We start from the raw sequence: 12,555 nt of genomic DNA, 5'->3' as shown, positions 1-12,555 counted from the left end.
AATTATCTCAAACTTATCATCACTATCAAAAATAATGGCAGGTGCTTATATAACACCAAATACCAAGCATTGCTGTCCCCAGATGAACTCTTCTCTCAGACCTACTTCTACTATCTTCCCCATATTAGTAAAGGCTCAATCCTCCCTTCCAGTTTTTTAAACTGAAAGCCATGGACTCATCTTCGATTCTCTTTTTTCAGTCTTCTGAAAAGTGTTATGGGTCAGAGTCTGACCTCACCTTATCACCTTCATTCCTGCCAGTCAATGTGTAACATAGCAGCCAGGTGGAACCTGTTAAAATCTAAGTTAGAACAATGTGTTCCCTCAAAATGTCTACAGATTTTGCTCAAGGGTCCCCCATCTCTCATTCAATTCATTCAAATGTCTGAGCCCTCAATTGGGATTGTACTAGTTGAGAAAACCAGAGTTCTCTTTCTAGGTGCTCTCTTACCTCAGATTCATACTGTGTAGATGGTGTTACAAGAAAGCAAGCTCAAATGCTTATCAAGTCTCTGTGTCACCTTTGCTGAAATCCAGTTAACCAAGTAAATCACATGGCCACGCCCAAAGTCAGTATATGAAGGAATTTCGTGGGGGTGCAGATGCCAGGAAGTATGTGATTCACAAGGGGCCAGTAATAATCTACCTTAGGGCTCTGTATCAGGTTAAATTATTTGCTTATAGCCCCCAGTTCTTTTGTCAAATAAGAAAATAATCAAGAAAAAAAAAAGAAATTGTCTGGATAAAACTAGTATTGCTGGAAAGTATGGACTAACCAATTTTTCTTTAATGGAAAATTCAAATTTGATTTTTGGTTTTTTTTTTTTTTAATTTCAGAGACTACCTAGAAGTAGAGAATATACCTCATGTACCATAATAATTCATTGTTTTTTGATTTTTTTTTTTAATTAAACCAGACGGTGTCTTAAATATGCTGCTAGCTGTTTCATTCTTGGCAATCACCCATGTTATCTACCTACTCCAAGTTAGGAAGTTGAAGTTTGTTTTTCCCTAATTTGAGTTTATTTGGTGCTTTACAGTATACTACTAAGAACTGTTTGCTGTTTCTTTTTCTAACTCAATTAAAAAACACACACATTAAGATTTAATATGGAACATCTGGATTTCTCCTGGAGAAATAGTGGGTGATAGAAAGGCAAGAGTATAAGTTCCTGTCCAGTTGGAAGGTAGACAGGCATGGGTAGCAGATAATCATGCTTATGAGCCACTTCTTTCTGATGCCTCTTTACTTGCTTTTGGATGGGCAGGGCACAACTGACTCCATTTGCAATCTGACAGTTTCCCTCTTGTGTGAACAGCTTTCTTTTCATTGTATCTGAATGGTCCCTCATTGCCATAATGAGATGTTGTGGTCTGATTTGATGTCACAGTGGAGGGGAGTGACAGGTCAGATGAGAGTCAGTACCAGTAAGACCCTTTTCTCCAAATTTAAGCAACAGAGAGGTTTAAAAGGAGTGGGTCCTAGCCTGGGCTTACCTGGGGTACATTAAGTTTTCTGTGTTGCAGTTAGGAACATCTGGACATAAGCCTGCAGAGATTTTAATTTAGAGGGCAGCAGCATGGTAAAGTATTTCCCTAAGTTTTGTATTTTAGAAGTCTTACATACTTGGGGAACAGAAAGACATTTAGCATACAAGGGATCTAGCAGCAATTGGTATCACTGCTACACAGATGTCATGCACATTAATTTAGCTTTTTCCTTTGGAGATAAAATAAAAATCACTCCTTTAAGCTTACTTCTTGCAAATGTTACTAAGAGTAGAACAATCTTACGATAGCTTCATTGTTAAAGACAAAGGGAATTGAGTGTTAGTTTATTTTAGAAATTTTTATTTTGGAAAATCCTTAGACAACTCAAATTATAGCCAACTTAAGTCACACACACATAAATGTTTTATAAGTTCCATCTTTTATATACTTAAGACCAGCTTATGCTTTCAAACTTTTTCTGAGCCCTCTGGTTTTTGTCCTATCCTGTGTTTCCATTTTGGAGCAGTCCTTTAGGACAAAGTTCACTTTACAAAATCTTTTCTTATCCAAAAGTATTTCTCTTTCCCTTTAATCTTCTTTTTAAAAATATATTCTCGTCCTTCCTGTATCTTTACTGCTTGCTGATTCCCTTCTGCCTCTTCTTAATTTGTTTCTTGAAATCAGACAAAATTTTTCCCAATAAAATAAAACTCTTAGTAGTCTTGTATTATCATTGAAGAAACAGGAAACAAAGCAAACTTTTTATACAGTAATAATTTACAAAAACATTTGTTAATAGATCCATGTTTTGTAAGAGGCAGATTAAGACCAGTTAATCCAAACAACCAGATTTCAGGATCCCTTTTGGTAATTTGATTTTTAAAATGGCCACTTTTTCCCTTTGTTTACACCTGAGAGTTAATTCCTCAATGTCTGCATTTTAACTAGATCTGATTGAGATAAGGTAACCATTTTGAATGTTTATACACACATACACATAAACATTTTAAATTAGGCATCCCAAGACTGAAGTACACATAAAAATGAAAAACACCCTGAAAATTGGCCAAATTAGTCAGTTTTCTGGAATTCCAGGGCAAAAGAAGTTTTTGCCCAATGTTTGATAGATTTATGTACAGAAATGACACCTATAAATAATAATGTTAATTTAGAGCATTCTTAGACCTTTTAGCCGTAGGTTAATCACAGTTCTCCCTATGAGGAAACAAGATGGTGCAGAGCTCCTCTCTGCCATCCCAGCATCATGGCAGAGATGGCAGTGGTGGCATTTTCCTGTGAAAGGTTTTTCCAAAGGACTTTTAGGTGGAACATAAAGCCATGTAACATATACAAACACAGAACAAACAAATGGGAAATTTCCTGTTTTCTTTTGTTTGGGCCGCCAGAAACCAAAGAGGTTAGAACCAGTGTCAGGGGCTCTCCCAAATTTGGCCTGTTCCCTGTTCTAATTTCTGATTAGAAGACTTGTGAATTGGCCTGGACATTAATCAGTATCACAAAAAGGAAAAAGAAATGTCTGAAGAGGGTAAAAGACTCTCCCTCCAGGTAGAAAGCAAAAGGATGAAGTCAAGAAAACCAGGAAAGGGTTTTAAATTCTTGGAAACATATTGGAGAGTCAGGACATGACCCGTTAGACCTTTGTGGAGTTTTAAATGTGGAGAATGAATGCATTGAAACAGATCTAGAGCCCCTTTTGACCAGTACCAAATGAACTAGTCCTATAAGATGGATGGGAGAAACCACATGGACAGTGCTGGGAGGAGGAGGAAGAAAGACCAGGGCACTGTATAGGGCAGCACAGTGGAATAGAGAGAGCTAAGGATCATCTAAGAATATCACAGAGAGGCCAGACACAATAGGTATCCTTCCCGCAGGTCTGGATCCTGAGAGAGAAACCTGAAGGCCTGGACATAGTTGAACATTGGACCATTTAGACTAATTATAGCAGGAAAGATAAGTAACAGTGCCGTCGTGAAGATAGAATTCTTGATCTGGCAGTCTGTTGTAAGATGGCCATGCCACATTTCAGAGAATGTAACCTAGGGGTGAGACTGCAAGAATAGAAGGTAAGTTCCCACTTCTGGAAGAAAGGAAGAGAGCCATTGCTTTGGAATACCTTCCTCCCCTCCCCCCAGTATGGGCTTTGAATTCTGGGCCTTGATGCTTGCCTGACAGACACTGTACTACTTGAGCCACACCTCCAGTCCTGGATGGAATACCGCTTCTAATGTAAAAATTGAGATGAGAACAAATAGCTTCCCTATTGTTGATGACTTAATCCAAATTTCTCAACCATTTGGGTTGTAGGGGTGTAGCTCAAGTGATACTGTAAACTGTCTAGCAAGCATAGGACCCTGAGTTCAAACCCCTGTGCTACCCTCCCAAAATAAAACAAAATAAAAAATTTTAAATTGGGTTGTTAGAACTTTACTCATGTTCTATTAGAGGTTTCCAATTTTGTTTTTCTGTGTACACTAAATAGATTTCACTATGATGAAAACAATCTGACTTTGAGAGATCCAAGTAAATGATCATCTCTTACTCTAATGACTTTATAAAATGGTGACTTTTTCTGGATTTGAAAAGAAGTTTGCTACTCCTTTTCAGTTAAAAAAACTTTGTGTTTTTTTTTTTTCTGAAAGATTTTGAAACAACTGTCAAGATTTGAGTAACCCTGAATTTTTATAATCCTGATCTTTGAGAGACTGTTTAGTCCAAACTAAGTTTATTTGAGCAAGCTTAGTACAGTAGGCATTGTTAGGTACTGGATATATACAAGGTTGAGTAGTCTTTAGTGGTGGAGATATGTCAATAAATGACTTCCTTGTAGTGCTGTAATAAAAGTGGTCACTAAGATGCACTGCCAGTACTTGGCCAAACCAAGGCTGTCTTGCAGGGGTTGCTGAGTTGTGAAATAACGAGAAGATAACCAGACAAGGAGAGAAATGGGAATGCATGCCAGATTGAGTATAAGAGCACAGATAAAGACACCAAGGGACAAATACCAAGGAACTAAGAGTAACAGGGATTCATTGGGTCATCAGGTGAAAACGGGAAGTTGTGGGATCGTGTACACTATACTAAGAAATGTGGGCTTTATAATGGATTATCTCACTCTTTCCCACTGAAGTTATAAGACATTGATAGTGACAATATGCTTTGAAAGTATGGCAACAAAGTCACAGCTGCGTGTTTGAAATTTCTCTTAAGATGTGTCTTATTGTTAGCAGTTATGAAAAGCTTTATGTTCTATTCTAGAATTGATTAGTATGCGTTTGTAACCTCAACTTTCTAATTTATAGATGTAGATAATGGCATTTACCCTTTTGGGTTGTTGAGAGGAGTATAATGATAAATGATGGTAATGACAATGATAGCTATCATGTTTTGAGAGCTTACTAATTGTTTTAATTCTATTATTTTCTTTCTTTCTTTTTTGGGGGGTCATGGGGTTTGATCTCAGGGCCTTGCACTTGCTAGGCAGGTGCTGTTGAGCCATGTCTCCAGTCCTCAGATGATTGTTTTTTTTTTTTAAGGACTTCCAGCCTTTTTTGCTTTTATTTTCTGGATAGGGTCTCACATTTTAGCCCAGGGGCCGCTTGGGACCTCAATCCTCCTACCTATGCCTCTTGAGTAGCTGGGATTACACGTATGCCCCACCATGCCTGACTTGTTTGTTGAAATGGCATCCTTATTTTATTATCTTCATCTTACTTCTACCAAAACTGGAGCATGGAGATGTAATTTACCTTATGTTACATAGCTAGCAAGTGGCAGAGCTTGATTTGAACCCAGAGAGTCTAAGACACTCAACAGCCTATTGTGTTATGCTCCCATTCTGTGAGATAGCTGGCATACAATAGTTGTAAGTGTAAACCATGACCAGTACCCAGTAATTACTTACTTTGTCCAAATCTTTGAGTTAAATTAATATATCCCAAAAATTGTGCTGTTTTTCCTGTGGCATACTTCCCGGCATACTGTGGATTGCAGAGTTATTCCCAAGCCCATGCTTTTAGCCACTGCTTCTATTGCCTTTTTTGTCAGTCTGTCTGTACATTAGATTTTAAATCCATAGCAGGGACTTCTCAGACCTTAATGCAATATCTAGCATATAAAAATGATAAAATATTGTTCGTGAATGGATGAAAATGTAAAACCCTGACATTTTCAGCTGAGCTTAAATTAAAACACTATTCATACCCCACCTATAATTGTGGCTTAATTGCTTTACATGTTTTCCTTTCTGTATGGAGTCCATCTGTGTTTGTGTTCTACAGGGCATTGTCACCTGCTCCTGTAAGATCCCCGCTGGGTAACTTGTATTTGTCCTGTAGAGCTCACTTAGCTTTCAGGCAGTGAGACAGATTAGGACAACAATTTGGGCTTAACTAAAATCTGTTAGAAATACCTGAAATAATTTTAAAAGGTACGTTCTAATAACTAAATGTAAAAAGGAAAAAAAAAGTTGCTATTTTCCCTTTGCTTTTCTTATTAAATCGCTTCAAATAAAGAAAAAATTGTATTCCAGAGTTTTTCTGTTTTTGTGAGTTAACTCATATTTTCCTCCTCTCCTCTATCTAGAATGTCTTAAACCATTCTACCTTATGAGAAATTGGATGTTCTTGCAGATAGTCATTGTGGGAGAAAACGTTTCATTTAAGTCCCAGATGAGGACCGAAAACTTGAAATCAGAGGAGCATCTGAAATCAAGTAATATTAGGTAGGATAAAAATTACAAGGGATTTCTACATGGTTTATTCATTTTAGAGATGTATGTTAAAGTATTCATATTAATAGAAAAATTAAAGACTTTCTGGAGAATTTGATTCTGGCCAAGATGGGGGAGGGGCATGCTAAAGTTTTGGTTTTTGGGGTTTTTTTTTTTTTTTTTTATTTAATGTGGCTTTATGTGAACTTTAGCCTAGCATTTATATCTAGTGGTCCAGGGAAATTTTAATTATTGATGTAAATTTAAGGAATTTGTATGCTTATATATGAGGTCTCTGAATATTTGTAAGCCTAGAGACATGTGGTCCATCTTGTAGATTATCCTCTTTTGGTTACATATGTAATAATTTATTTGAGCTCAGGAAGCATCCAGCTCTGTTCTGTGTTGTCAGCATGGATGCAATTAAGCCTCCCGAATACCTCTAGAAACAGATGTATGGTAATGTGTTACAGGAACACTCTTCTGCATGGTGAGTAAGTATCTCTTGTTACAACATCCTACAATGACTGAGCATTTGGAGATTCTTAGTCTTAGAGAGGTAGGCTTTTAACTGACCTGATATCACCTGATAGTTGCCCCTACAAATTGATACTGTGTTAAACACCTATAACCAGGTTATTTCAGAAGACCTGCTTTATTGTATAATGCTCTATGAGCTTTGGTTCTGCCACTTCCTAGTTGTGTGACCTTGGGCGTGTTATTTCATCTTTCTGTGTTTTTGTTTCCTCATCAACAAAATGGACGTCTTACTACTTCCCTGATAGAGTTCCTATGAGATTTAAAGCTCTTTTTCAGTGATCCCAGTGCATTGGGCCTGCTGTCAAGCACTCTACCACCACGCTGTATCCCCAGCCCTTCATTTTATTGAGACAGAGTCTGGCTGTGAAGCCCAGTCTGGTCTGGAACTTTGTCCTGCCTCTACCCCAGAGAGCTTTAAAGATTTTATAATAGATCCAGGAGCCAGTGGCTCATGCCTATAATCCTAGCTACTCTGGAAGAGGAGAATGGCAGGATTGTGGTTCGAGGCCAGATTAGGCAAAAAGTTAGCAAGACCCCATCTCAACTGATAACTGGGCACAGTAACGAACATGCGTCTGTCATCCTAGTTACATGGGAGGCTGAGATCAGGAAGATTGAGGTTCCAGGCCAGCCCAGGAAAAAAGTTCACATAGACCTCATCTCAATAGAAAAGGCTAGCTGTGATGATGATGCACACCTGTCATCCCAGCATATGTAGGCTAGCCCTAGCATACAGTGAAATCTTACCTCAAAAAATAACCAGAGCAAAAAGAGGCTAGGAGCTTCTCGGCTCATGCAGTAGAGTGCCTGCCTAGCAATTGTGAATCCCTGAGTTCAAAACCTAGCCTAGTACTGCCAAAAAAAAAAAAGAGAGAGAGAGAAAGTATTTTTTATAATAGATGAAAGCATGAAAACAAGACCTGGAAAATAATTAGTTATCAAATTGTATTATTAGGCTATTAGTGAACTTTCATCTGTTAGTGTATAGATTTAAAGTCTATTATCTAATCATAGCATTTCTATAATTTATAGTTTGCTTAATGCGTTATCTGGTCCAATTTTTTAAAATAGTATTTGTGAAATAATAAATGTAATCAGAAGGAATGTTTAGAGAGAAGCAAAAAAGTAAAAAATAGCTTGACTCAGTTCTTTTGTAATTTTCTTCTATCTTTGGTTTTATTTTCTATTCACACTAAAAATGTACTCTTCATGACATGTAGTTTATCTGTTTCACTTAGCATTATGTGATGGTAGAAGACCTAGGATTTTTGACTTCTACCTTGAAACATTTTACTCTTCAACCAAGTGTGCAACTTAAGAAAGGATCCTGTGAAGCAGTAGGGGAAAGGGATACCTGGTTAACCAGTTAGTAACCAGATTAGCAAAAGTTATTTGGTCATATTCTTGGGTCACTTAGGTTCTTTTATGTAACTTGTCTTATAGCAACTCTCATCTCTAAATCCCTGCCTACACAGCTCTACCTTCTCAGGTATCCAACTCTACCCATTTTTAGACTCTCATCTGCTTTATCTCCTCTCTCTGCTAGTTTAACTCTGGGTCTTTCTTGAATCTGAGTTTTTAATTTATCTGTATTAACACTGTCTGATTTCCAGTCTTGACCTTTTAAAATCTATCTTTTATACATCTTGTAGTGATTTAAAAAAAAAAAAAAAGCAAATCTAGCAGTGTTACACTCTTACTTGAAATTCAGCATTGGTTTCCTATTAAAGGACAGGATTTGAATTCCTTGACATGTCATGCAAGTCTTCTCACAGTCTGTCGTCTCCCTTGCTTCTCTAGCTTCGCCATTTGTGGCTTTCTCTCTTGAATTGCATGCACCACACTGCCTCACTCATGACTTAGATTGCTTTTTATTGTTGTGTTCTTTTGCTTTCTCGGCCTTGAAATTCCCAGGTGAGAATCGGCCCTTAACAAAACCAGATACACATTTTCAAAGACTACAGCAGTGAATGTTGTAGTGTAGAGCACTGGAGTGTCAGGAGATTTGATAAAATGTAAAGTGCCATAGAAAGAAAGAAAGTTAATATTTTTATAAGATGTACTGAGAAAAGCTCCTTAGGTGCAACATGTTAGATTCTCTTTTCTGAGTAAAATTCAACAGAACAGCAGTATGATTTGTTTTTCTCTGGTTAATACCATGAGATTTGCTGATGACTTAGACGTATTGTTTGTGTGTTTCTGGCCTATTTGGCATAAGTAATTATGATTAAATTCTTCTGTTTCTGGTTATAATTGATGAATATTGTTACTATCCCAAATTGTTCCTTAGGAATCTGTGGAAATATGAAAGCAAATTAACAGTACAAATTAAAAACCTATCATGGCTCTTGCTTAGAAAACAGCAAATTCCACTCTCTTCTCCCAAAATAAAAAAGAGGGATTTACCTTTTCTTAAAAGCTGTTAGTTTAGAATTGTTTCTGAATTCTGCTTATAGAATAGAAGTCTGGAATTCTAGGTAGAATGATTCTCATTTTTTGTCCTGATGTGGAATTTTATATATTACCTCCCCCCCTTTATTTCCTTTTATATTTTGGTTGTGCTAAAGATTGAATCCAGGGCCTTGTACACGCTAGGCAAGTGCTGTATCCACTGAGATGCATCCCTAGCTCATTTTATATTTCTAAACATGAATTTTAGCTTGTATATTAAGAGAGATTATCCTTTGTTAACTTACCTTGTTACATACATGCTATATGATCAAGATATTTGATAAGGATTATCCAAGTTTTAGTTGTTTTTTTCTCCCCCTCTGGGGACATTATTTAAAAAATTATCATAAAATGGTTAAGTATGGAAAGCCCCACTTCTGTGTGTAGGAGCTAGACTCTGGAACCAAACCGACAGAGTATAAATGCTACTTCTACTTTTATTTGCGACCTTGGCATGCTACTTTAGCTCCTTGGGCTTTCTTTGGGTAATAGCGACAATAATTAAGTGATTACTTTATGGGAAGCACTTAGGACAAATGTCTGCAATAGTAGGTACTGCACACAGTGTGCTTTTACAGTGTACTTAGGAACACATTAGATGTTTCTATAGATCTTGATGATGTGTTGTCTCCATGAGTGTTATTTTAGATTGTTAGCTTTTAACCTATTTTTCAGTGAGTGTTCTATGCTTTTTCAGCCTTTTAATCATTTTTCTTTTTTCTTACTTAGCAGAAGTACTTAATTTCTCTTATTTAATGCCTCAGACAATGCATTTGACATTCTGGGGGCTTTATATTTTCTAAGTATTTAATAATGCTGTTTATTACTAAAGGCATGGTGATTTAACTTTGGGATCTTGGCTCATTCATCCTTTTAACTAATTCATTCAACTTAAAGTCATAATAAAAAAGAACTCATGTTGCTATACCCTCTGCCAAGAGTAAGCATTAAATCTCTTGCCTCTTTATATAAGCATTAGCTTGTAAACTGTAATGTTTATCTGTTGAAGGTCTTTAGCAAAACCAATAGAATTGTTTGGATATACTAATTTTTCCTTTTATGAAGGAAACTTAATACTTCATTAGCAAGAGTATGCCATTTTGAGAGAAAAGAAGGGACAGTTGCAACCTTGGCAGGATAGGGTATGAGGTATGTAAGACAGTATAACCTTATGAAGATTTTTTTTAATGGCAAAAGTTGACTCCTCGAGTCACCAGTGAAACTAGGCTGTATGGATGGTAGAATTTGATGTGATGTTACCATTTAGTCAATTTATATTGACAGTTCTCCTGTGGTTGTGCTTTCCTCCATATCATCCTGTTGTGATTCTGTTTGAAAGCTTAATTTTTAAAACAAAACAAGCCATAAATATCTTGGTAAAGGATAAGAGAATAAGCAGATACACTTTACATTTTAATGAGACTAAAATTTACAGTTGTTATAAAATAGGTAATAAATTATTTTGAACAGTATTTACAGTAAACATTTTAAAAACTTTATATTCTCATGTCAGAAAGTTTTTTGACAGAAAATTTTAGGCAGGTGCTCTATCTCACTTGAGCCACTCTGACAGATCATTTGGCGTAGTTATTTTTGAGATAGGGTCTTGCTTTTTGCCTGGGCTGGCCTGGACCTTGATCCTCCTATTTGTGCTTTTCCACCAGAGCTGGATAGCAGGTGTGTGCCAGTGGTTGAGATGGGATCTTGCAAATTTTTACCCAGGCTGACCTTGAACCTCTATCCTCCCTACCTCCACCTCCCAGATAGCTAGGATTACAGACTTGAGCCACCCACCCACCTTAAAAAGCTTATTTTCTGAAGTGGAAATCTCAAGTTCATATAATTACCTTTTTAAATTTTAATTTTAGTTTGTACATAATTGTACATATTTATGGGGTATTGTGTTAATAATCAAATCTCATGGTATTTAGCATATTCATCACCTCATACACTTACCATTTTTCTTTGTGGCGAAAACATTCAAAATGCACTCTTGCAGCTGTTTTGAGATATTCGGTACAGTATTGTTAACCATGATCACCCTACTATATAATAGAATACCAGAATTTATTCCTCCTGTCTAACTGCAGCTTTGTATCCATTAACCAGTATCTTCCTACCCGCTCTACCTTTACCCTCTCCGGCCTCTGATAGGCACTCTTCTACTCTCTGCTTCTTTAGAGTCTACGTATGAGTGAGATCATTAAATAGAGTATATGAACATGATTTTTATCCTTTCCTTTCTTCTTCAGAAAAATGTTTATTGCCACAGGCATGGTGGCACACATCTGTAATCCCAGCACTCGGGAGGCCGAAACAAGAGGATTGTGAATTTGAGGTCAGCCTAGGCTACATAGTGAGTGAGACCCTGTCTCAAAAAAAAAAAAAGCTTTATTGAGCTCCTGTGCTAGTCAGTGTGCTAATAGACAAGGGGTTGCAGTGGTGTGCATTCTTAAAATCTATGATACATACTGTACTTTTTATTTATGTTTTGGGAACATAAGTAAAATTGCCCTTAATCTAGCTGGGCAGTGTTCAGAATCTGAGTCAGAAGTATTGTTCTGATTCAGAGAATGAATAATAATTAGCCAGATGAAGGGAGGGAATATTTCTAGTCAAGGGACTCTTCTTTACATGGGCCCAGATTGTGAAAGAGGTGTCACGCCAGAAATGTAGTGATCAAGGAGGAGAAAAGAGAAGAGTGGTAGAAGTAGAGTTCAGAGAAAGTCTGTGGTAGCAGTGGGAGAACACAATGAAAGGAGAAGAGTGAAGTGGAGGAAACAGTATTACAACTTTGCAGTAGTCCACACAAGGGATGGAAATAACTTGAAGGAGTGTGACTGAAAAGGTGGTGAAGGGAAGATTCAGGATCTCTTGCAGGTTAGATAACGCTCTCTGGAACTGGTACATATTGGGGTTTAAGAGAAGGTTGTCATGGAAAACTTCAGGTTTCTGCCTTCTAAAAGTAGAAAGTCATGATACATTTGCTAAGGCTTAAAAAAACAAAACACTAGAAAGAGAACTTAGGAGGGAAGGATGAGGATGAGCCAGTTTTATAGTTCTTTAATACAGGCAAGAATTTAAGGGAGGAGAAAAAAAAAAGCAGAAGCTAGAGGGGAATATGGGGGCAGAAGGTTTTAAAATGTATGAGAGGCTTGGACATGTTTAAATGCTGAAGAGACGAGAGGGCCCATTAGAGAGGGAAGGTCCGAAATTGTCAAAAGGAGGAAGGGGCTAACCAAATGAACATATCCTTAAGAAAGGCTAGAAAGAGTATACCTAAGTGGAATTTTGGTCCTAAATAAGAGATGCTCTAGGAGATAGTAAGGAGAGAGCTGTGT

The 12,555-nt window shown here is 37.1% G+C and overlaps 1 protein-coding gene across 12 annotated transcripts in view; it reads left to right on the top strand.

Moving 5' to 3' along the window:
* The window catches only part of Smg7 (SMG7 nonsense mediated mRNA decay factor), a 78,568-nt gene that overhangs the window by 28,733 nt on the left and 37,280 nt on the right, over window positions 1-12,555 (top strand). For 8 of the 12 annotated variants that reach the window (XM_074047274.1, XM_074047273.1, XM_074047277.1 and 5 more), the window contains one exon: window positions 6,097-6,235. The exons of 1 other annotated variant lie outside the window; for it this stretch is intronic. In XM_074047274.1, the coding sequence (XP_073903375.1) occupies window positions 6,120-6,235 (116 nt within the window). In that variant the 5' untranslated portion in view covers window positions 6,097-6,119. Of the gene's footprint in view, window positions 1-6,096; window positions 6,236-11,466; window positions 11,571-12,555 lie in introns of those variants that run through there. 3 more of the 12 variants (XM_074047279.1, XM_074047280.1, XM_074047278.1) reach the window with 3 other exon arrangements.

Source organism: Castor canadensis, chromosome 11 (genome assembly GCF_047511655.1).
Source record: "Castor canadensis chromosome 11, mCasCan1.hap1v2, whole genome shotgun sequence".
NCBI lineage: Eukaryota > Metazoa > Chordata > Mammalia > Rodentia > Castoridae > Castor > Castor canadensis.
Note: the sequence above shows the minus strand (reverse complement) of the source record. Positions and strands in the feature narration are given on the sequence as shown.